This window comes from Alosa sapidissima, chromosome 2, assembly GCF_018492685.1.
Source record: "Alosa sapidissima isolate fAloSap1 chromosome 2, fAloSap1.pri, whole genome shotgun sequence".
In the NCBI taxonomy this organism is placed as follows: Eukaryota; Metazoa; Chordata; class Actinopteri; order Clupeiformes; family Clupeidae; genus Alosa; species Alosa sapidissima.
In genome coordinates, this window is record NC_055958.1 from 23,105,728 (window position 1) to 23,131,747 (window position 26,020).

Below are 26,020 nucleotides of genomic sequence, written 5' to 3' on the forward strand. Positions count from 1 at the left end.
TCTCCCTGCCCCCTGCCTTACTGTCGTGGAGCCAGTTGTGTGAACTGTTGACTTAACCTCGTTTAATGAGACATTCTTTAGATTTCCAAGCTTTTCAAAGCAACATGAAATCCCCTAAATCTGAGGATGAAGCTCAGCAGAAAAGTCCTGTGGAGAGCCCACACTGGCCCTGTGTAACTCTGGGCTTAAAGCAAAGAACATTTCTGAGCCTGAAGTTTTATCAAACATTTTTGAAGATGTCATAGTTTTTTCCACCTTATTCCACGCATACACAGGGGGAGCTCCATCTTTGTCTGCTTTGTGTTTGAACTTCCCATTGAGCAATACATCCATTGTGATACATTGAGATAGCAGAGTTCTATTGAGATGACTGACATCATATGTTATGGGTCATCCTAGGAATGTTAGGGACGTTTATTTAGGATTTTAGTGACTTATGACATTTCCGTAATACACCTTTCCTATCTAAAGTTAGGAGAACACAGTATGGTATTGACATACGGTGCTGAGATATCTCCATATGATACGGTAGGCCTCCGCCGCATATCATCTATCCACTCACAAGGTAAATAGACTTGGGTGGCGAAGTACAACCTGTAGTACATCTGACCTCCTGATGCCATTTTTTATTTCCTCCCAAGTTAGCCTCTCCATCCTCTTCTGCTGTGTTATACCAATGAAGCTAACTAGACGGAACAAGCCGACCGGAACATTGAACACAAGGCACAAGAAAATACATTTCTAAAATGGGCGTGGCGTAATACAGTAAGGTGAATAGGCATATTAACTATTTTCAAATCTTTAACAGCCCAGCCCACACCTGAATTCAGGCACAGTGCCTGAAAACTTTAAGCCCTGGTAACTACTGCTGCAGATAACCATTTGCAGACAATATTAACTCATGATATTGACATGATATTTAGTTCAGTTATCATTGTTATTTTAGCCTGGTTTTCAGAATGCCTTATGAACCTGTTTCATTTGTGTCTGTGTGTGGCACCAGTTTTGGAGATGGAGGAGATACAGGTGGAATTCTGAACTGTAGGAAACACACACACACACACACACACACACACTCACTGGAACTCCATATATAAATTATGCGAAATATTCATACATGTGTTTGACGCTATAGAGAAAGCAAAGTTACAACATATTGAACGATGTGAAGCAGGGACAGTCCATATTTGTAGTTCAAGTGTGCCAAACTGGACATTCATTTAACATGATACTAATTTCAGATGTAGGCCTATCAACTTTCTGCAGGGGATAACCCAGCCCAGACATTAATGGTTTGTATTCCATTTAGTAGCTTTTGTTTTGACTGGAAACATAATGAAAACAGTAATGAAATGAGTCTACTAGCATTGTGTGATTTTATTTTTCCTTCAGCAGCGTTAAGTATTTTATCCTACCTTCACACATTCTAGCGACAGCTACACAGAGATGAGGGCAACCGAGACAACCAAACTGATGTGAAGTTGTTTCAAGAAATTCCAACAAGCCCTTACAAACTGGTGTCCAGTTATGTTGGTGCCCATGGTAGCTGGGTGTTGTTGATGAGTCTCCCAATTTACATTATAGAAAGAATATTGTGAATTTAGTTATATCCTAGCTCTGATTGTTATATTTATTGTGCAACAGTAGTATATGGAAGAATAAATAGATTGCAGTAATTACAACTCTTCAATTAGCATACCATACCAGTACTGAATCAGATTATATCCAATATCGGGATAACATACAAGGCACCACTAGATGGCACCAATGTATAAATGATGCTTGTATCAAAAACACATGACCTATATTCTAGGTACCTCAAACGCTAACAAGCAGGCTGCTTTTCTGAATAATTGCCTTATTTTATTTGGTCCTTGCCCCAATGCTACCAGCTATCTTGTAATCAGGCCCTAATAAAATACACAATCTAGATAAAAACACGCCAGATTCTGAGACTGGTTGCCAGGGAAACTAGCAGGAAAGAGAGAGAGAAAGAGAGAGAGAGAGAGAGAGAGAGAGAGAGAGAGAGAAGAGAGAGAGAGAGAGAGAGAGAGAGAGAGAGAGAGAGAGAGAAGGTTACCTGATTGTGTAGGAAGCAGAGTAATGAAAAAACTGTCACAGTAGCTTTGTGATGTAGATTTGATCACTAGCTTATGTGTACGCATTGACCTCAGGTGCACCTTTTCTGTTCTGGGTGTTTATGTGAGGACAGAGGCCACTGGTCCCTCTGCAATTTCAACATTGGTGTAACAAAGAGATAGAGTAGCATTGTCAATAACTGGAAAGATAGCATGCGATTCTGTCGTTGTTTGCAATTCGTTTTTGGTATAAACTGTGGTCATACCTTGCTCTGTTTTCTATTCATGTCAGACAAGGGATCACCTCCTCTCACTGAAGTTAAATGTTGACAGAGGAAGTGTTTGACTTTCTGGCAGTCTACAGTAGCCTGTACTCTCTTTTATTCAAGAAAAGCCTAAATGTCCCATTTTTGGAATCAAAGCTTCTGTTAATCAACATTATCTCTCATATGACCTTGTCAAAAAAAGCCCTGACTTGTTAAAGCTTATAGTTCTCTGGCTCTGAAAGGCATTGCCTTTCACTGAGCAGTCTGCCCTCTCAAGTTATAGGCAGCTTGTCTTGAGAAGTCTCAGGGAGATGCCCTTAAATTTCGATCAATATCCACTGGTGCAGGGCAATATCCTAGGCTATCGGACAGGTACCTGAGACAAATCTCTCACAAATAGAGTCAGACATTTCTGGAGCCTGGGGGAATGGATCATGGTCTGGATGACTTCATGCCTGCTGCTTTCTCCCAGAGGGGCACAGTGCTGAATTGACTTCAGAATGTATTGCTGGTACAATTTCCCCATCATAAAATATCAAAAACAACACGGGCAGTTTACCGTCCTGTCCCTGAACACTAGGTGTTACCGCCATCCTGCCAAGAATTTTAAACAAACGAGCGACGGCACACACCTTTTCTATTCCAAATAACCTCTCTGCCTGACAGGGACCCTGGAAATAATCACTGGCATTTGCATTTAGATTGTCCTTGGTTGACAGCCTTCTGGAGTGATTCTTCTACACAGCAATGTTTGGCAAAGGAAATTGGTCGGTCATTTATGTGGATTTTCCCCTAAGTCAGAGAATCTGAATTCCCAATTACAAAACACCAATGGTCTTGGGCATCTGAATATAATACTTCAAATATGGACAGACGTAGAAATGGCACACAAAAGATAGACAAAAAACAACCTTTGCTATGTGTGTGAGACACCATAAATGTGACTCAGGCTCATATGCATCGCCATCAGAGGAGGAGCAGCCATTGTGTGGACGTGGTGACAAGATGGCATTTCAGCGCACTCTGGCACTGGACGTCACTAATACCGATTAAGAGAGCCTGATGCAGCCATGGCAGCCCTGAGCCAGTGGTGATGGCCAGACAGTGGGGCCGAATGCTGTGAAGCAAAGGTCAGTGCGGGGGAGGAGAGGAGATGGACTTTATTTGTGCCAGAATTTGTGTGTGTGGAGGTGAGCTCACCTAAACACTCACCTTACCAATGTACCTCACTAGACACAGCCCAAACTGATGACCAAGCCTGCTGATATTATAGGATAGAATACAATACGCTTGCATACATTTTCATAATTGGTCAAGTAATAATTAAAACTCAAGAAAAGCAAACAGTTTATTTTAAAACAAAGGCATTTATTGCTTAAATGCACTTCACATGAAAAACCAAACAAACCACATGTAGTTAATACAAGACAAAATGTAAATGAATCCAATGCAGGTTACCAAGAGCAGAGGAAATATTCCTCAATATCTCAACTCGTTACCAATGGCCCATAAATATGTATTCACAATATATATTTATATATTTATACTTCTTTTTCATTGTAGCAATGTAAAACTCCTCTTAATAATTATGCATGACTTTCCATGCTTGACAAAAATCCTCTTGAGAAAAAAACTCTTTTCACTATTCAGTGGTACACATGTTCTCGTCAGAAAGGTCGAACACATTGCACTGAACTCAGATCCATGAGAATGTTGGAGAATAGTGACACCAAGATGGAGGACAGTTGCAATATCCTGTCCACCTATCTCAGGCATCAAGAGAATTCTGCATCTCCAACATGGATATGGACTTGTGCTTCTCGCCCAGAGACCACACCCTCCTAAATTCACATGATTCACAGGGAAAAAACAACCTTGATGTTCTTGAAATATTGACATTTCAAACCAAACATACACAAGGAGAAACACAACTGTACACAGTTGCTTTACAACCATAACACCACTGCATTGTTTTTGTTCACTTGATCCAAGGCAATACGAGGATGGAGATGAGGACAGCACCACAGATTGAGGAGAGGCATGAAGAATGGCCTACACTGTGGGCTGAGGCTGAGGGAGGGGAAGAGGAGGGGGTTGGCTGAGATGGCCAGTCTTTTTCATGAGGAACCATAAATCTCTCCTCACCTTTCTCCACCTGCCTCCACTTCCTGACCCATCCCCCGGAGGTCCCTAACGGGGGGGGGGAGTGTGCTGTGCTGTGCTGTGCTGGCACTGATAACTCTAATGATGAAGAATAGGCGAGGGGGATCAGTTCCACACGGGGAACCACCGCCGCCTCTGTCCCTGGAGAAGGGGATCAATCATCACTGCTGATATTTCCTTGAATAGAAAGATCTAGAAATGGGTACGCGAGGGGGGAAGGAACACTCCTCCCATGTGCTATCTGCTCTCGTGGCCGAGAGGGTGATGAGGATGGGGATGGTCTTAATCTCTATGCTTTTGATTTTCCAATGGGCCGTAATCTCTGTCAATCCCCCAATCGCTGCGTTAAGTGACAAATCCCCCAACAGTTTCCACAATCCACTGTGGGTTGACACCAATCCCAGTGAGATTGCCAACGTGATTATGGAGATTACACTGGGCCTCCTTTTTTCCCTCCTGTGCTCTATACTATATTTTTAGTCCATTCGAAGAAGCCTTCCTCTATGACGCATGTACAGTCTGACATACTGTCCCAAATGCAGTCCATCTTTTAAAAGATCTAAACCTCTAAAGGTTGTGCTTTGTCTGGTTTGGTTCTTTTGGGGCGTGAGCCGACAGTGTAACCACACGTGTGTGTGTGTGGGTGTTTTGGGACCTTAGGTGTCCCATTCACTCTAACCTAGCTGTTGGCTCTGCTACTGGACAGCGTGGTTTCAGGCAAAAAAAAACAACAACAAAAAAACAGCTCTTTCGACAATCTTGCTGGCCTCCCTTAGCGGAGCAATGTGGCTGTTTGCCTAGAAAAGTAATTATGTGCTTTGAGTGCCAGCTGCTTCCACACTGAAAACATTGGCAAAAGCTTTCTCCTCACAGCCTCTGATGGAGTGCTAGTTTCCTAGTCTGTGCAGTTCAATGCTGCGGTCGCAGGTGCAACAGGTTTTCAAGCCATCTTGGGGGAAGTGGATCAGAGGGGAATCCATTAACTCACGCTTTTAGAACAAGCATGGGAGGGGGACTTTTGCTACACAATAACACAAAACGTAACCAAACCAAAAACATTTAGCATTTCATTGTATCCATAAGACACATTTAGTACAGGTACATGGAAATTCATGTATAGAGTAAAACACTTACTCGTCAAAATGGTAAAAAATCATGTTAAATTACCCACTGACCATAACACTACAGTAGCCATACAAAAAGCCGCACATTTAAATTCATCAGCTCTTTAAGAAATGTCATGAGAAGTAGAAGTGGGGAACACACTGAGGCAGGTAAGAACAGGATGACTTGTCACACAACTGCTTAGCTCACTTCAGTCAGAAAGAAAGAGAGACAGTGAAACTCTTCCTGTTGCTCCGACCTCCCAAGAGAATAACTGTCATCAGTTCTATTACCAAAGGTGACCCCTTCACAATCACAATCACAATCAGTCTGTGTGGTTTCCGCCTCTCCTTTGGTTGTCTTATCAGAGTTGCTGTGCTGGGAACTATTTGTCATGATATTATAAAAAAAAACTGGAGTGCAAGGACTTTTGGACTTTTGATGACTGAAATAAGGGCACAGGGAATATTCTGTGGATGTGGTAGGCTTCACAACTCTGTAGATCTGAACTCAACAAAGACCCATGCAAGGGGTGCCTGTGTGTGTGTGTGTGTGTGTGTGTGTGTGTGTGTGTGTGTGTGTGTGTGTGTGTGCGTGTGCGTGCGTATGTGTGTGTGTGTGTGTGTGCGTGTGTGTGTGTGTGTGTGTGTGTGTGTGTGTGCGTGTGTGTGTGTGTGTGTGTGTGTGTGTGTGTGTGTGTGTCTCTATATGTGTGTTGGGGGAGTAGTGTGGGGTGGGTGGGTGTGTGTGTGGGGGGGGGGGGGGGGTCCAACAAGCACACAGCAGCTGCTTCAAGAGGAGTAAGAGAGGAGGAGCAACGCTACGTTACATGAACACAAGCTGGGTGGGCCCTGCACTCCAGAGCTGTAGCTCAGTCAGAGGCTGGTTCTAGTGTTGGCAGAGATGGAAGGCACTGCTTGAGCCTGGCTTCACTGAACTGAGGAGTTCTGGAGGTTGTGTGTGTGTGTGTGTGTGTGTGTGTGTGTGTGTGTGTGTTACCACATGTGTGTGCTCTCTCTCCTACATGACCTCACACCAAGAAGGCTTCTGCCAGCTGGCCTTCGCTGTGCTTTTAGGTGAAGAGAGCGCGTGGGAGAGACATGTCACAGATGACTATGGCAGTGAGGGACTGGTCTGTCTGCTGTAGTGGTGCTCCTCTGGCACCTGGGTCTTCACCAGGAGCTGAATTCGCTGCTGTTCTGTTGTGTTCTGTTCACGTTGGTGCATGATGATCTCTGCCTGTGCGAGGTCCCCACGATCACGAATGGCGGCTCTTTTACTGCACCACTTCAGTGGGCTTCTGTGAAAAAGGCACCTTTCTGAGGATGTCCCTGGAGGTGCCTGTTCAGAAAAGATCCTCTTCACCCAGCAGCACCACCACCACCACCCCCACTAACCACCACCGCAGGGTGAAGCCGGTGGTGGTCAATCCTCCAGAGCCACCGCGCTCTCAGAAGATCTCCACAAAGCTGCCGGGGAAGAGGCCAGTGCGGCCCGTGCGCTGCAGCGTGCCTTTGTACCAGCCGTCCTCCCGCTTCTTGTGCACGAAGACGATGTCGCCCTCTTTCAACTCGATCTCCGCCTCACTCTGTGGTGGGTAGGGCACCACCACCCGGTACCTGTGGAGACACGAGAGGGAGAGAGAGAAGGGAGGAGACAGCGTGAGCACTGGCCGCACACCTGGACAGGAGGGGACGCGCGCACACACACAGGAAGTGCTCCGCCCCGGTGTTCTGGGATGCATATGCATGAAAAAAGCCACATCAAATGGGCCGAGCGGCGGCTGATTTACGGGTGTGCGTGGGAGAGGCCGGCGTGGAGGATGAGCTGGGCCTCGCCAGCGGAAGAACACGCGGGCCCCTTTGATGAGCCGGATTTATGGGCCGCATCTGCAGGCGCAGACATGAAAGGTGACAGGATCATCCCTTGTTGGGAGGGCTGGAGGTAAAGCTAGGGAGCAGCGGAGGTAAGACACATTTCATAATTCAGCTGAAGTCTGGCTGATGCGCTCACACCACCCCCCCCGTCTCCAAACTGTTTCAGATTGCGCCAGACCGGGTGTGTATATGTGTGCAGTGTGCATATATGTGTGTGTGTATGTGCCTATGTCTGTGTGTGTGTGTGTGTGTGTGTGTGTGTGTGTCTGTGTGGTTTCAGATTGCACCAGACTGTGTGTGAATATGCATGTGTGTGTCTGTTTGTTTGTGTGTGTGTGTGTGTGTGTGTGTGTGTGTGTGTGTGTGTGTGTGTGTGTGTGTGTGTGCGTGTGTGTGTGTGTGTGTGTGTGTGTACAGTAGTTGCCTCTCCCCTTATATGGGACTGTGATGGGTCCCAGGTGGTGCAAGGCATTGCACAACATTCTATATTCTAAGCAACTGCCGGAACTTGGCGGATGTGTCATTGTCTGCTTCTCTCGTCCTCGGTGTGTCATGGGAGGGCTGAATCCTAACTCAGATAAGAGATAAGCACATCCACCTCACCACACCGTGCCAACAACACAAGCTTCACTAGACGAGGACGGAGAAGAAGATTTCAGTTAGAGCTCTTATGAGTAATGAGGCTTTGTGTATGCATGGTATATGCCCTCTACAGCATCCTCTGGGCTACGCTTTCTTGAATGATCTGCATATATGTGTCATTTTCATTTAGATATTCATAAAATGATGACTCTGAAAGCAACAATGGCAATGTTCAGAAAGCCTTCTTTTCACAAGTGGGCCACCATCCCTGGGGAACAAACATATTTGATTGTGTGTGCTCTCAGCATTGATTTTCCTGGGAAGCAGCATGGATTTTGTCCCTGTAATTACACACGAACGTGTCTACTGCTACCCTTGCAAAAATCGTGGCGATATTATTTGCAGCGCAGCCCTAAGCCCAGTTTGACGACGCGATTTTGGAAGAGCGCAGAAAATCGATGGCCGGTTTTTATAGCGACGGTGAATCACGGAGGCAGCGGGGGGGGGGGGGGGGGGGGGGGGGCGCTGTGCGACAGGCGAGCTAGGGGCTGAGGGGCAGCAGCCCAGAACGTATGAGTCCACTGAGGGTGCGGTCTCGCCCAAGACTGATGGCGGTCATTGCCGAAGGGGCTCTCGGGAGGCGGAAGGCCACGGCTGGGAATGTGTGTGATCTCTCGGTGCCCAGAGGTGGACTCTCCTGCAGGCCAGAGCACCTGAGTCCTGCACATGTTCCAGCAGCGGCAGAGATGCTCGGGTCTTATCAGCGAGGCTGGAGCCCACGGGACAATAACTCCTCCATGGCAGCAGGGTGACCTCTCCCTGGGGAAAGGGCGCAGCCTTATCGCACCTCTTTGCATGCAGATGGATTTGCTCCGGTACGCTCCGGCACAGCAGAGATAAGAGGCTGCGAGTGACGCGTCTGCTGCCCAGACATCAGCGCTGAGTAACACCACTGGGCGGGGCCATAAGGCCAGGCGGGACAGCTACGCTTGTTTCCTGGGCCGATGTTGAGGAGCCGAGGGACGGGGTGATTACTCACCATTAGGGGCACAGAGACAGGAAGGACAGCAGCACCCAGCCGCTCTCGTAGACAAAGCCAGCGCTACAGACGTAAACACACCTCATACCAAGGAGCTCATGTTTCACAGTCTGCTTTCATTTGCAACAAAATCACTGGGCAATTTGGTTTTGATTGATATTTGTCTAGTGGTTGTCTTCTTCAAAAATCCTAACCAGGTTATCTACCACAATTCTGGATGCTGTGTGGTCCAAGAGAGTCTGATGTTATTAAAGTTTCCTGAGGAAATAATCCCCTGGAGATGAGGACTCGTGATTGGCCAAAATACAAGCCTGCAGCCCGGCACAGAGGAATTTAAAAAAAAAGTTCTTCCTTCTCTCTCTCTCTCTATGTGTGTTAGAGAAGAGGTGTTCGTAGCAGCGGCCCTCTGCTGCAAAGCAGTGGGGATAATCTAATGTCCTCTGAATAATGAATATAAATGAGGCCGTATAATAGAGTCAGTCTCCCTCTTCTTCCCCTTCTGTCCTGCTGCCTGTGTAATGCTGAGCTCTGGGATCAGAGGACACTGAGGGGCCCACTCCCGCCCACTGCTACGTCCAGCCCAACTCAGCGCTCCACCTCAGAGCCATCTCCACCTCCTGCTGCATGCTATATTACGGTATACTATATTACACAGGGAGAGTGGAGGAGGACAAGTTTTAATGGGAGTGTTCAGTGCTGATACTGCACCGAGAAACTCAATGTCTTTTAGTTGCTGATATAGTTTGCAATATCTTACTCCAATTATCCCTGTCGCTGTCTTTCAGACTCTGCTCTCCTCTCTGGAACTCTGCTCAGGGAGGATGCTGGGAATGAGGGGAAATGATGAGTTTCATTAAAGCACGCTCCCATTATCCTCATCACACACTCTTCTCTCTCTCTCTCTCTTTCCTCATGGCTCTCTCACTCTGTTTCTCCTCTAGTGGAGTGTGTGAACCCAGCCCCAGACTACAGTGCTGCAGGCCTCATCTCAGAGGAGCGTAATACATCTCTCATGAATCATGAATGGAGAGAGAATTGAAGCAATAGCAGATCAGGCCCTCTTGTATATATCATACATCTTCCAGTCTGGGTCATTATACTTTAAGTGATTCTGATAATAGACAAGCTGCACTCTTTATAATTGAGTAGATATTAGCCCCTGGTGAACTTCAATATTCATAGAGGCAATGCTTATTAAATGGCCTGTGAGAGTGGTGGTCAGGTGCACAGAAATCATAATACATTTTTATAATACATTTTTGTGTGAGTGTGTGAGTGCGAAAGAGAGAAACAGAGTTAGAAAGAGAGAGAGAGAGAGAGAGAGAGAGAGAGAGGGAATGAGTGTGTGTGTGTGTGTGTGTGTGTGTGTGTGTGTGTGTGTGTGTGTGTGTGTGTGTGAGCATGAGTGCTCCGTACCTCTCGCGGGACAGAGGTTTGGGTTCGGGCCGGATGGCCAGCAGTGAGGAGCAGGCCTGGCGGGCCGGCGGCGACACAGAGAAGTTGAGGTCCAGCGAGCCGGACTTCCTGTGCAGCGGCTCCATCCCCATGGCGCCCTGCATCTCGCTCTCGATGGGGCAGGAGCCGGCGCGGCCGTGGCTGCCCACCGGGTGCAGGTCGGGGGCACAGCCCATGGCGCCGGCCATCAGCGCCTCCGAGGCGGCGGCGGCCGGCGAGTGCGGCTCGTGCGTTGGGGACACGGAGGGCGGCGAGCGGGACTTCTTCTTAGCCGCTGCGCCTGAGAGCAGCTTGAGCAGACCCCCTCCCTTCTTCTCTTTCTGTGGGAAAAAAGAGAGAGAGACAGAGAGAACGCTGAGAAAAAAGAACGAGAGAGAGAAAAAAAAACACAGGACACGGCTGCAAATAATAATCCCAGCTTTTCTTCTCCGAGCTCAGCTTTCCGCTTCCTCTGCGCTCACATCATCAAAGCGCCGAGGTCAGAGCCTTTTGTTTGTCTTCTGATGCTTCTTTCTGTTCAGCATGAAATGTGTGGGTGTGCTCGCGCTGTTATCTGTGACACTCATTGGTTGTATCAGAGGAGCTAAGCCGAAGCTAAGCGCTCCTGAGAAGGTGTTGAGTGGGCTGCTGAAGTTCACTAACGGGCCACCTGGGGGCATGAGATAAGAGGCTTTGAGTCAGCAGCCTTCAGCGCCACTCACACTCTCTCAACACGGAGAAATGAAGAAGGGGGTGGAGATTGAACCGGGAAAACAATAACGGATATCGATCAGAGATGGATGCAGGCAGACAGACAGACAGACAGATAGACCGGCATGACCAACAGCCTCCTCATACTGGAAGGGGTCAGAAGCAGCATCTGGTGAAATGCTGCAGTGATGTGCAGCAGAACCCAGACTGAGACGCATGGCATCATGGGGTCTGGAGGGAGGATTCCGCGAGGATTCCCCTCGGACCTCGGCATCTCCTGTCCAGCAGCTTATTGATAGTGTGCCACTGTTTGCTGCTGGGATGGACGCTGTGCTTTGTTTGTTTGTTCAGGTCAGAGCGGAGTCTATTCTACACTGACAGTGAGCAGGAGAGGCTGTCAGCATCAATACTGATGGACAGGCCTGGTCCAAAGATGCCCAGAACACACAAATGCCTTATGAAGGCCATCTGTTAAGAGCTCCGCAGTCTATCACTCCACTTCAGACAGTTCAAGTTCAAGCCGGGCTCTGTAGAGTGCCTTGAGAAATCGTCATGTTATGGTGCTATATAAATAAAACTGAATTGAACTGATCCTCAGACAGACACTGCATCCGCACTCTTCACAAAACCTCTTGCTTGGCAACATTTTATTCCTACCACCTGAGTTATGGTTTAGTCATGCCATGTTCAAAGCAAGCACGTCTGGATGCCATTTTAAGGAAACAGCCAGCAGCCATGGAAATGAAAAGAAGAACCAGAGGGGAAAAAAACATTGGCCATTTTCTTGCAATTATGACTCATATAGAATTTACACATTTTATTATATAATTTCCTCCAAAAGCCAGTAAGTGTATTTTGCCAAACCATGCCGAGCAATGAAACATGCACATCTCAAATACAAATCAGAAGACTTAAAGGAAAGGGTTGAATTGACTAATAAAACTAAAATAATGAAAAACAATTTAAATGAAAATGAGACATTTGCACAAATGTACCGGTACTATTATTTCACACCCCATTTCAATGTGATAATAATAACAATTTTAGGATATGTATTCTATGATCCATATTGGAACACATTTTAGAAGTAACCCTCCTGCCTCTATATATAGAGGGTGAGATCTCCCTCTGCAAAGTGGAAAGGATATATGTGTACATGTGCACATGGGTCTGTTCTCAGAGTGAATCTGAGCCAATTATCACTGAATAATCAACAGTGAGACATCTGTCAGACTGAGAGAACAGGAGGCTGGGTTTACACTCCCCCCTCCCCCCGTCTCCACACCCCTCCCCCATCCTTACCTCAAGCCCACTCCCTCCTTATAGACCCTTTCAACAATAAAAACAAAAACAATGCTTGAACGTTCTATTTGGGCCCCCAATCTATTTCCTCTGCATTAAGATAACAAATGGAATGTTAAAACGGAAGTCTTGTGGGGCCAACTATGATGCTGATAATGGAACTCTCTTGAAAGGGTCCACTATGATGCTGAGAATGGAACTCTCTTGAAAGGGTCCACTATGATGCTGATAATGGAACTCTCTTGAAAGGGTCCACTATGATGCTGATAATGGAACTCTTGAAAGGGTCCACTATGATGCTGATAATGGAACTCTCTTGAAAGGGTCCATAGCACATCTCCTGTGTTTCCCACTGGCACTGTGGTGAGCCACATCTCCACACACTAACACCTACTCCTGCCATGCGTAGCATGTGCCAGACCAATCCTAAAACAGTCTACTCTACATGCTGAAGCAGATGGCCTTGGGAAGCGGGCAGAGCCGGACAAGACGGCGCTCGGCAGCCGAAGACAGCCAGGCTCGGACAATGACAGAGGAGAGCGCTAACTCTCCTTGTCGTGCGGCTCAAGAAAATGCAGTCCCTGCCAAAGCCCAGGCTCAGAAATGATTAAATCATACATATTGTCACCGAAGCACTTTCCTTGATGGTCAGTCAGCTTATTTTATGTTCTATTACTTTTCATCTTTTCTTTTTGTGGAGCCAGTGTGGGGAGGACAACCTGAGTGGCCTAACAGACATTGACAGTGTTTTGCTTACTCGCTGAATAAAGGAAAAGCTTTGCTGGTCACAATGGCATGTGCTCATATTCCACTAGAAACTGGTCAATATGGCAATATGGGCTGGCTTTCTCTAGCCTCCATGTAACCCAACACCACGGCCCCCGGCCCTGCACAGTGCATGTAGTGCTTGTTCAACCCACTGCAGCAGTTCACTGTCACCCACCCCAATGCACTGGGCCTCTATTCCCAGATCCCATTACAGACCGGGGGGGGGGGGGGGGGGGTGGACATGGGCAGCCGATGAGCAACAGAGCTCTCTACTAGGCACCAGCAGCAGCTGAGCCACTGTGGACGCTCCCTCTGAACTCACTCTCCCACATCCACTGGGCCCGGACCGCCAGTCACTTACTTCATACGCTCTGCCGCCACACAAAAGAGCTCCAATGAGCTGCAGACACAACAGCCACAGCCAACGTCATCCCCGAGAGAGAGAGAGGGAGAGAGAGATAGAGATAGAGAGAGAGAGAGAGAGAGAGAGAGAGAGAGAGAGAGAGTGACAGAGAGAACACTCAGCAGCCAAAGAGTGCGTAATGAGGGTACAGAGTATCAGTCATCTGATAAGTCTGACGCGGAGGCACTCGGAGCTGTGTGTACTTCCTGAGTGCCACAATGAGTAACTGAACATTAAACACTAGGCAGCACACAGAGAGGGGTGCTGTGCTTTGGTATGTGCTTCTCTGTGATGTGGGAGCTGCCCCAGTGAGCAGGGGATGGCCCTGGCTGGCGCCGCTATCTGACCAGGTTAAACCTGAGGTCCACAAGAGCTAGTGGAAGTGCACATCCATCTCTCAGGACCTCCTTAAAGCGGAGTGATTTGCATGATGAGTAGATATCTGCCGCCAGAGCACAGAGGTATAATGAGAAACCAGTAAGTTCAGAGAAGTCTTGATCACAGCAAGAGCAGCGCTCAGGAGACCTGCTGACGGAGGCATAGCAGGACACAGAGAAGTGGACACATAAGGACACAAGGAGAGAAAGAGACTGAGAGAGAGAGAGAGCAGTAAGACAAAAGAATGATAAAAGGGGAGAATGAAAGAAAGAGAGAAAGATAGAGTGGTAAGAAAAGAACAACAGAAGTATAGTTGAGAGAAAAAGAGAAAGAGGGGGACAGTGAGAGTAGGACAGAGGACTAAAAAGAACAGAGGAGGGCAGTGATGTCTCAGATGGAACGTTACCTTCTCGGCTTTCTTCTCCTCCAGTTTGGCGCCGGCACCCTGTGCGTGTGCGTGAGCGTGTGCGGGGGAGGGGGGCTGCAGGGGGCCGGCCGCTGCCCTCGCTGCCGTTCAGGTGGGCCGCGCTCACGTTGGGGGGAGTGATGGCGGCCGCTGCCGAGGTGAGGGGGATGAGGGAGCGGTGGGGGGCGGCTGGGGACAGGGGGCTGCCCTGGTGCGAGTGCTGCGGCGACACCATGGACAGGGTCCGGCCTGAGGGGCCTGGGGAGCGAGACGGGGAGCCCTGGGGACGCAGGGGGGACACAGCAGCTGTGGGACGCTCCGGACTTCCAGCAGGAGGACTGTGAACTGTACAGGACAGAGAGAGAGACAGAGAGAGAGAGAGATGTCCATGTTTGACACCAACCAGATTCAATCAAACATGTTTCATGCTATTTTGACTAGTCCGTTTTATGTTTTGTTTTTGCAATTATGAATTTAAACAGCCAACAGTTCGATCATTATATTTGTGCTGATAGCTAATTCCCAATCATGCTAAACTCGGTATGAGTAGGTTTGATCTACTCAATCTTATTCTTATCTTGGGTGCGCCTGAAAAAGTCAGGAGGTCTGTTACCAGCTTAAGGACACATTTGGAATAGGCTGCATATTTAAACATATTCCAGCATTGTGCTGACACGCGTATGTTTGTGCTTAGAATTTTTCTCATGTTATAAAATTAGCAAGACGCTGCGGTCTTGTCTTGTCAGCCACATTGCCCATCAATAAAATGAGGGCCGCTTGTGTATACATGTTCTGCTTTGGTAATAAATATCATGCCAACAAATCTCACTTGAACCGAATTGAACTGAAAGGGAGAGAAGCAGAGCGAGAGAGAGAGAGAGAGAGAGAGGGAGAGGAGAGAGAGAGAGAGAGAGAGAGAGAGAGAGAGAGAGAGGGAGAGAGAGAGAGAGAGACAGAGAGGGAGAGAGAGAGAGAGAGAGAGAGAGATGAACATTTCTGCAGCTTCATCCATTCATCTGTCATTTCAGCACATCTCACAGTCTGCTAAAAAAATCAGAGAGGGAGTGTTTTCTGATGTAGCCAACCACCATCAGTCGGCTGTGACAGCCTTATCGAGGGGGTGCTGGTTTGGACATAACTCTGTCAGAAACATGGCCGCTTGCGCTGATCTGGTGGGAATGTGGGACAGGAAATGAAACCTATATGGAGACTGGCCCAACAGAGATAGCTCACTCCCAGGCAGCCGCCTCCAGAGATAGGAACCTACACTATCTAACCTCACTTTAGCACCACGACAATTCCTCTCCCTGCAAAGATGCTAAGTCACTTTTCAAACAGGGAACATTTATAACTACCTGGCAAGGGACAAAAATTCAGAGATATTTTATCACTATGTCACTGCGTGTATCCTGCACATGTTACACCACACATTCCATACATCTTACTCTACCAGAGAGAAACCACAGAAAACTAGACAACTTTAGGCCTGGTCATGAATAGGCTCACATAATCTCTACTAGGAAATGTAAAGTAAATATATAACTAATGTAGACCACTGAGTCAGGTTTATTGGACAGATCTGGATGTCATTACATTATGATGGATTGAAAGGAACGTTCAGAGAAAGCGTACAATTATTACAACACATTGTGTAAGTGAACTCACAGGTCATAGAGTTTCATTACATTTTCAGCATTTTTGTCTCTCTGACACACTGAACTGCTGAACATCCAGATCTGGATGAGGGGAGGAAAAGGAGGTAGTGGTGGTGTTAAAACCCTGTTCCCGAGGAGATCTCAGACATGTGCTCTCTCTCTCTCTCTCTCTCTCTCTCTCATGCACATAGCACTGGTGCTGAGACAGACACACAGACAGACACACACACACCACACGTCTCAACATGCTGCTGATTCACAGCTCATCTCCCCAGGGTAGAGGCCTTCACCAGAGCCCTTCATATTAATGCTCACCTGAGCCTTTGAAGGCACAGTGGCTGAAATGCATGAGCACTCTGCATGGCACAGGAAGTCAGAAAAGAGAGACAGGGACAGATAGGGAGAGAGAGAGAGAGAAAGAGGACAGAGAAAAAGAGGGGGGGGGGTGGGGGGGGGCGACCCTGCAAACTCTATGAGCTTTTCTCAGACTCAAAGTTCCTCTGCACGGAATACAACCAGCAATTACTGCCAATGTTCAACAGCAGGCCTTTCATTATTACTGACAGCTTATCTCAGCTGTGAAATGCTTTAACAAGGCCTTTAACATGTTAACTGAGCCTGCCTGCCTGCCGTTCAGCAGCTGGGACATAACACACAAGGTGGGTCACGTTAACACATGTGACAAGAACACATCGTCTGTCGGTAAGCGGTGACACAAAGGGGAGAATCACTACTGGATATGTAGGAAAAGCAGAGTATCCATTGACAGGCTTTCCTCAAGCATATTCGTCCAGTTTGTGACTGGGACTTGTGTGGATTCTACAGCTGACAGAGCAATTAGCTACACAGACAGAACCCTTGCTAGCCAACTCGCTCCACTCGGCCTCTGCACCTGCTACTGAGCTGCAGGTGACCTTGGCGAGTGCCGTGCGGATCAGGTGTGGGCTTTTGGCAGCCGCTCAGGCATCGGTCAGCCTCCTTAACAATGACTCTAAACACCTCCCCACATGCCCACGCCCACAGCCGGCCACGGCCAGAGGGCATTCCTCCACTTTCCGCTTCCTGTCCCTGGCTGCCCTCTTGACGAGCCGGCAGCTCTGAGGGGGGGACGGCGGAGCGGAGAGCAGTGGACAGCGGGAGGGGCCTGATGGACAGTCTCCCGTGGCCTCTCGTCATGTTCCAGCTCTAATGGGAAGGCAGATGTGTGAGGCGGGAGCGTCTGCTCTCTGGGCTCACAAACAGGCGCACCAGCCCAACTGGATGATGTGACGGTGGTGGTGGGGGAGAGGGGGGCGCTGGGAGGTTATTCTTGGCACAGAGTGCACACATGCTACACCCTGGAGGCCACTCTGGTGGATCCTCAAAGGGGAATCACTCACACTTCCACGCAGGAACTGAAGCAACTGAGACAGAGCCACTCTCACAGTTTACACACAGCGCTGGGGCCTCAGCTGGCAATCAGGACTCCTCAGCTGTAACGCAGCTCAGAAAACGATCATAAAGTACAGCGAGAGAGAGAGAGAGAAAGGAAAGAGAGAGAGATGAGTGAGAGAGAGAGAGAGAGAAACAGAGAGCGAGAGACAGAATGAGTGTGTGGGTAGTGAGAGAGAGAGATGTGCCTAGATATGGTAGGCCACAGAAACTAACACTACAAACACCACATTTGTTCCAAACAGCATCCTCAAAAAGCAGTAAAAAGCAGGCCTTGAGGATGAGGAGGCAGCGGGGGGTCAGCAGAGGACCAGAGAGAGAGAGAGAGAGAGAGAGAGAGAGAGGAGAGAGAAGAGAGAGAGAGAGAGAGAGGGAGAGAGAGAGAGAGAGGGAGAGGAGGAGAAGAGAGAGAGAGAAAGAGAGAGAGAGAGCTACTTACCCAGCTGCATGGGACAGCGGGGGTAGCAGAGGACCAGAGAGAGAGAGAGAGAAAGAGAGAGGAGAGAGAAACAGAGAGAGCTACTCACCCAGCTGCATGGCGGTGCGCGCCTGACCCACTGTTTGCGGGCCGGACATGCGCAGGCAGTTCTTCAGGTGGACAGAGGCGGACTGGAGCTGTGGCGAGGACGAGGAGGAGGAGGAGGAGGAAGGGTTGACCAGCGGGGGCGTGGAGCGCGACGAGGAGCCCAGGAGCACGGGACTGGAGGGACCCGCCGAGCCCGAGGTGCTGGCCACCGCCTTCGCCGCCTGCGCCTGGGTGGGCAGACAGGCCCGCGCCTGGCCCACAGCGAACGGAGCCCTGCACACACACATGTACGCACACACACACACACACACACACACACACACACACACACACACACACACACACACACACATGCACACTCTCTCACACACACACACACGCACACGCACACTCACACACACACGCATACACACACACACACACACACAAGCACACGCACACTCTCTCTCACACACACATAAAACAGACAAATCAGCTCCAGATCACCAGCCACTGCACACACTGCTCCACTCAAACTTGCAGCAGCAGGCCTCGGCTTTATTGATAGATGAGAGCCGTTGGGCTCTACAGCAACCAAAACTCCATATTTAAAGGTAGTGTGCAAGGAAATGCATTTCCAAGAGGCAATCTTATCGACGACACCTTCATAATCCCCCACATCCTGTGGGCTACGCATCGACTTCCTGTCAGGAGGGAAAAATTAGTGCTGCTTGCGTGCATGTGCGCAGACATTCAGCTGTTAGAATAGGGCCTGGCCAAGGGAGACTCGGACTGCACAGTCAAAGAGTGATTATAATCAGGGGCGCAGGAGACTAATTAATAATGCAGCAAAAGTGCATGTAAAATGCACTTTCAGATGAAGATGTGGGGGATGAAGCATTCATTGATCCTTCATTAAATGTGTGTGTGTGGAGCAGGCATGGGCACTCACACAGGGAATCAGGGTTATTGGATGTGATGTTTGCACCTGGGCTCAAGTGCTCTTCACTGGTGAGACGGACTTTATATCATCTATCTGAGCGCATTCATGTCAGAGTTTCCAAAAATGTCTTTTGGAGTGGAGCGGAGAGCATTCCTGCTTCCCCTGCGAGACCCTCCTAATCTCAGCAAACAGCGGGAGAGATGAGCAGCGCTCAAGCCAATTACCTCCTAAAGTGCTTTCCAGAGATGTTTCCCAGACCTCGCCCAATTATGCACATCTCCTGCAAGTGGAGCTCAGAGTAGGTCTCACCTAACAACCCCCCCCCCCCCCCCCCCCCCCCCCAGAGCAGCCAGCTCACCTCTGGGACACACAACTCTCTCCAGCATCGAGCTGCTTGAGTTGCCAGAGTGCTTATTCACTCTCCTGCTCCACCTGGTTACAAGATGTGTTACTCTGTGTGTGTGTGTGTGTGTGTGTGTGTGTGTGTGTGTGTGTGTGTGTGTGTGTGTGTGTGTGTGTGTGTGTGTCTGTGTCTGTGTGTTTGTATGTGCACGTGTATGTGTGTGTGTGTGTATGTGTGTGTACAATATGTATGAGGATGGCTCCTGTATGGATAACCTGAGCGTTCACCCCTCTGTCTGCACCAGAGGCTCTCAGAGTGATTCCATCTCACAGACCCATTCAGGGGTTAGGACTGTGCTTTGTCTTGCCCGGTTTCTGCAGTGGTGCGGCTCAGAGCTCTCTGGGCAGCTGGTGATTTTAGTGCAGTAAGATTTTATGCTGCCCAATAGAGACACCTCCTCTCCCCCTCCCACACACACACACACACACACACACACACACACACACACACACACACACTGTAATTTCCATTCAATCAATGTGCCTGTGGTCAGGGGATGAAACCGTAGGGTAATTCTGAGGCGCAGTACAGTAAACCTGATGGCACATACTGCATAGCTCATTTCAGCAGTGTTGCTATAAAATAAATGTATTATTAACCTAAAACAAACAAACCGTGGGATTATCTGTTCCAATACTATAAATTGCCGTTGGCAGACAAAAACGCATAATTACACTGCAGCAATATAGGCAGGACTCTCCAACAACTATATGGAGGAGCTGATTTTTTGTCTAGTGAAACAGAAGACACACATATAAAGCTGCCCGTCTATGGGCAGCCAAACACAATGGGACATAATAGTCCAGCACAATAAATAGCGTTCTGCACACTGACCAAACAGTTGGTCTATTTGTTTGGGAAGACAGCTATCTGCCATATTCTTATTTGGTATTCTATTGTTCCCCAACACACCCTGGTCCTGTGCTTTGGCCCACATGTCTGCAGCTCATTCCAACATGACGGATTCAGCTGCTGGCAGGAGTTTTTTTTTCCTGACAGGCCTCTTGCCATCAGTGGTCAGTTAAGACATTCCACATGGACATTCTGTTGCCATCCGACCTTTTCCTTTTGCGGTGCGCGGCTCCCCTCGGCCGTCTCTCTCTGCGGCACCGCCCCATGCTGGCGCGGGCCCATTCCTGAGCGTCTAATTGCCTCTTGCTCCTTTGTTAGCGCGAGCTGGCCTGCTGAGATCTGCACACTGGCGTTATGTTAATCAGCCATTAATGCCGCCCTATACATTCTAATCATAGAGCTGGCAGAGCAGTCGGAGCTGCATGTCTTCCATCAGCATCCATCAGCAAGTTTTTTTTTATCTCTCGAGGCTTTTTCCTTTACTTTTGTTTCAGGCACTAGACAAACTTGCCATCAACTTGGAACCCTTTAGAGCCCCTTTTACGCGTCCCATCTCCCCAGGGAAGCGAGGATGACCCACCTGGAGACGGGGGTGACGTAGTTGCCGGGAAAGACGCCGGAGGCTCCGCTGCGGAGCGAGGTCCCCTTGAACCAGCCGTCCTGGCACTTCTCCATCACGCGGTACATCTCACCCTTCCGCAGCTCCAGCTCGTCGGCCTTCTGCGGCTTGTAGGCGTACATGGCCAGGTATCTGCCAGAGAGAGAGAGAGAGAGAGAGAGAGAGAGAGAGAGAGAGAGAGAGAGAGAGAGAGAGAGAGAGAGAGAGAAAGCGGGGCACTGAGGTGAGCTACAGCAGGTGTTTTCTGAGAGGAGTGAGACCTGCAAATGTGTTTACCTGCTTTGCTGAAAGGGTTTTTCAATCACACATGGAATAATACCATATCCAAAACCAGAACCTGTGCAATTCAATGCACTACTTGATGAGCAGCTCAGTGTGTGGGACCTTGGGGTCACTGTGTTCTCTGCACACTAATCCACAGGAAGCTTGGCTAATGCAGCCGCCGCTCCTCCAACTCAACACAAAGTGGAGTGGAAATCTTTTTCTTGTGGAGTAATTTAGTATATAGAGACGAGGCCCACATGCACGGCTGCATAGAGCGGTGAGCGGAGTTCATATCACCCTCAGGGCACAGCTCTGTCTGTCACCAGGCAGCCCCACCACGCACACACTGACTGTAATCACTCATGAAAGACCACAGACGGCTAGCCTACCCCTCAGCAACACGCACACACACACACACACACACACACACACACACACACACACACACACACACACACATACCCTTATGATAAACTACAAGAGGAAAAATTAACAGCAGCTCGCACACGCACACAAACCCAGGAGGCATGGAGATACAAAGCCTCGGGGTAACTATGGCAACAGAGGTCCTGCTTCTTTTTTTTTGCTTTCTTTGCGCACTGCCGGTGGAGGTGACTGCAGGGTCAGGGATGGACGGCACAATGGAACTGTCCAGATGCATGGCCAGGCAGGGCTTCTCCTCAGAGGAGAGGGATGCTTGCTGTGAAGCCCGGCGTGAGACAGATTGTCATGGCTCCTGGAGGAACTTGTATTTCAGCCAGTATTTGTGTGTGTGTGTGTGTGTGCGTGCACACGTGTGTATACGGGGAGAAGGAGATATGATCAGCTGAGGCTGTAGCACTTTATTGCACAAGGCTGTGGGCTGTGGCCGTCATGCCGTCTCCATTGCTTGAATCTGAGCGCTTCTATTAAACTATTTTACAACCCATTTCATAAAGCCCACACAGAGAGAAATAAACAAGTCTGGGGATATGGGAAATGCCATGCATGTATGTGCATAACTCCATGACATGCAAATTTAAAAAAAAAAAAAAAAACAGTCTCTCTAGTGACACTCAATCACTTGTTTATTACAACTGTATAAAATGAGCTAACAAGAATGCTCTTGGCAATCTCAAACTGGCTTTTTGCCCATGCAGTGCAGGAAGAGCAGCAGTGGGCATCACTCAGGACTCACATGTTGAGAGGCAGCTGGACCTTGGCTGCGGCCAGCAGCTCGCCCGTCACCGACGCCACCCGCGGAGAGAGCACCATCCCACTGTTGGAGGAGCCCACAAAGGTGTCCTGTGAGGAGAGAGGGGGCAGGAGTTATACAGAGGAGTCACACACACACAGACACACACACACTCACCAAGGGGATGGATGGAGGTGCTCTTATGAGTCTGAACTCCAGAGTGCAAGATGCTGTGTGAAATGAAATAGCCTTGGGGGGGTTAAGCACGGGCCTCATAAAGGCCAGAGAGTGAGCACATGTATACACACACTCACACACACACACACACACACACACACACACACACACACACACACACACACACAATCAAGCAGGCAAGCACAGACACACACAAACACATACACGTATGCACACACACACACACCCACAAACTACAAGATAAAAGAATGTTGATTTGAGGTCAGTGCATTAACCTAGCCATTTTAGACTGCTTGACTGGACGCTTGGGAAATACTTAGCCACAATCAGGTGAGTAATGACTACAGTCTGGCACAGTGTGAGTTTCACTGACCGAAACATGACCAGACTGCAACAGCCCCACTCTGCCTGCCCCTTCCCAGCAGCTATAACAGAGCGCTAGAAACTCCACTCCGCTCCGTCCTGTTGCTCTGATCGAGCCTGAGCATGGACGGGTTATGAACTTACGGGGCCCTGGGCCTAGATGTATTAAGGGCCCCCCACTAATTGTCGCATATGTCGGGGGGGGGGGTTAATTTGTTTGATATGATTTCCTGTATTCTGGTGCATTTTGGGGATGGCCAATACTTTAATTCAATTAGATCAATAGCCTACATAATGATGTGTTGATGTTGATATTGAGGCAATAATTCCATGCAATGGGTTGGTCTTCAGGGCCCCCTGACTCCTTGGGCCCCTGGGCCCGGTAGGCCCGTGCAGTAATCTATCCCTGAGCCTGAGGGACCTCACCATGATACTGAACACCGTCACCGTGACTGGGCGCAAATTTGAAGAACCTGTTCAGCAAATGAGAGCTAATAGAACTGTGCTTATCAAAAAGGAACTAAGAGCAGTGCAGGGGTAATTAGCCCACTTTCTCACAGCGAGAGCAAGCACACAATATCCCCCCTGCTGGTGTGGTTGAGCGCAGGGGAGGTAGACTGAGCAAAACACACTCCACTTCCCTTTCATGCCTTGAAAGCTGGATTTACCGTACTGTACCTTCATTAAAAAAGTTACAACAGATGACAGATTTAGCACACAAGCTTGAAACGACAATTATTGTCAACAAAGTCTATTCCTTGGGCAGCCCGCGGCTGCAAGAGCCACTGGGTGCACTTAATTATCCCTCCTCTCCATGGAGACGGCCGGCCGCACATTCTCCTGCCTAGTGCTGTGATCGCCATGGGAACGGTGGCGGCGTGGTCACGTGCCTCATTACCTGCGTGTCTCTCTTCAGGCAGGCCGGCTCAGCGGGCGCCCCACTGCACGTGTGCAGAGCCACGCGGCAGCGCGATCCGCCGTGACCCGAGGACAGAGGCAGCAGTGGGGGATGCGGAGAGCCTTTGTGTCCAGATCTCCCGCTGGATAGTGGCAGCCTTTCTTCCGGGTCCCCCAGCGCCGGGGCCAAAGCCCTGGACTTCAGCTGCAGCCAGCATCTCTATCTCAGAGGAGGATTTGGATGGCCTCAGAGCAAACACTGCACAGTGCCACTAAACACTAAAGTTTTGGAAGTGGGAGACTTTAAAAAAAAAAGCGAGCTAAAGCTGATGCCATTAATGCTCCTTTTTTCTGCCATCAGAATAATGAGCGGAGGTGAGGTTCTGAGGACATGGGAGAGAGAGGGAGAGAGTGTGGCTGTGAGTCACTGTCCACAGATGAAGACTGATGAAGTGATAAGAGGACAAGAGCTGGGCTCACGGCTACACTCCACTACATGAGCCGTGTGAGTCCTCACGGCACCATGATCCATCCTTATTTACCACACACACACACACAGACACACACACACACACACACACACACACACACACACACACACACACGCACACACGCACACACACACACACACACACACACACACACACACACACACACACACACACACGCACACACGCACACACGCACACACACACACACACACACACACACACACACACATTTACTACAGAGTGCTTTGTGATAACCTTCCCCCCAATCCCCCAGCTCGCTACTCTGACCCGTCACATCCACTCAGCCTGGGGGGGATTTACGAGCATGCCGACCCCCGACCCCTCAGCGCTGTGTGGCGCCCTGAAAAATTCATAACGCCCCCCCTCCCCCCAATGAGAAGCAGGAGGCTACAGCTGAGGCCTGGCGTGGAGGTGGAGACCTGCCCGTCCCCCGAGAGCCTCCCACTCCTCACCCGCCACGGGCCGCTCATCCATAATGTCTAGCGGGGATCCGTCTGTGGAGCACCAGGTCTACCGGGTAGAGGCGGTGGTGGTCCTCCACTCCACCAACCCGTTTGAAGCCCGTGCTCGAGGTCAGAGGGGCCGCCCAGCGCTCAGGAAAGGGATCATGGGAAGGTCAGTGCATTCAGTAATGAGCGAAGGAGCACTACAGCCTGGACTCTGCCAGTCATCTTAAAGGTTTTCATAATGACCCTGCATTAATACTCAGACCTCAGCAGTTTTACATCACTTGACGACAAAAGAAAGTGTTCCGGTTGCAGGAGGCTCTGCAGTCTGTTCTCCCTCCTGTCTTGCCTGATCTCCAAACACAGGCCTACAGCACTGACGCATGACAGAGGCATTGAGGGCCAATAAATCATCAAAGACATGAAGAGATAAAGATGGAAAGAGTTGAGAGAGGAGTCTCATGGGTGACCACTTCCTCAAGCAGAACTTGAGTACAATCCAGGCTCAGGAATAAGCTAGTGCATCCCAGCCCAAATAGCGGTGCTAGAGGTTTGCCGTTATTTGTCCTTCTGCAGCAGCAACTCTCTGAATCATCGCTGACCCTGTCCCACCTCTCCTCTCCTCTTCTACAACCCCCCCATCCTCTACTCTCCTCTACTCTCCTCTCCTCCACCCCATCCTCTCCTCTCCTCTCCCCTCTTCCTTCAGAAGACCAGTGGTCAGTGTCAGTGGCCCATCAGTGAGTTCTCTAACACAGCCGGCGACCTTCAATAAAAGTGGAGTAATCCCAGTTTATTGCCGGTGCTCAGGGGGAGTGGTCCAGCCTGACCTTCCTCACCGCCGGCCACATGGCCATCAGTGGCTCTGCTGGCCCAGCGGCCCGGCCGCCTGCAGGACGGCTCCGGCTCCGGTGGCCAGTAGCGTCCGAGCTGGCGGAGCTGAACAAACATACCGCAGGCTCCCCAGAGAGCCGCGTTCGATAGCCTCCTCTGAGACAGCCTCCTCTGAGCAGCAGGCCTGCGAATTAAAGGCATGGGGCTTTGATAGAAGCTTTGTGTGCATGTATTTCCCATCTGCTCAGTGTGTGTGTATGTGTGTGTGTGTGTGTGTGTGTTTGAGAGAGAGAGGGAATGAGAGGACAGAAAAGGAGAAGGAGAGAGTGTGTCCATCACAGATGCTCAAGTTGGCTGGCAAACTAAGAGTGGTTCTGAAATGATGAATGTTGTTTACCCTGCTCTACATTTTG

General features: G+C 49.3%; 1 protein-coding gene across 1 annotated transcript in view; it reads right to left on the bottom strand.

Moving 5' to 3' along the window:
* Window positions 1-6,334: 6,334 nt before the first annotated feature.
* The window catches only part of LOC121702446 (E3 ubiquitin-protein ligase SH3RF3-like), a 100,291-nt gene continuing 80,605 nt past the window's right edge, over window positions 6,335-26,020 (bottom strand). The window contains 7 exon segments of the mRNA XM_042084196.1: window positions 6,335-7,230; window positions 10,526-10,884; window positions 14,512-14,604; window positions 14,606-14,856; window positions 18,125-18,396; window positions 20,881-21,051; window positions 22,361-22,467. Of these exon segments, the coding sequence (XP_041940130.1) occupies window positions 7,062-7,230; window positions 10,526-10,884; window positions 14,512-14,604; window positions 14,606-14,856; window positions 18,125-18,396; window positions 20,881-21,051; window positions 22,361-22,467 (1,422 nt within the window). The 3' untranslated portion in view covers window positions 6,335-7,061.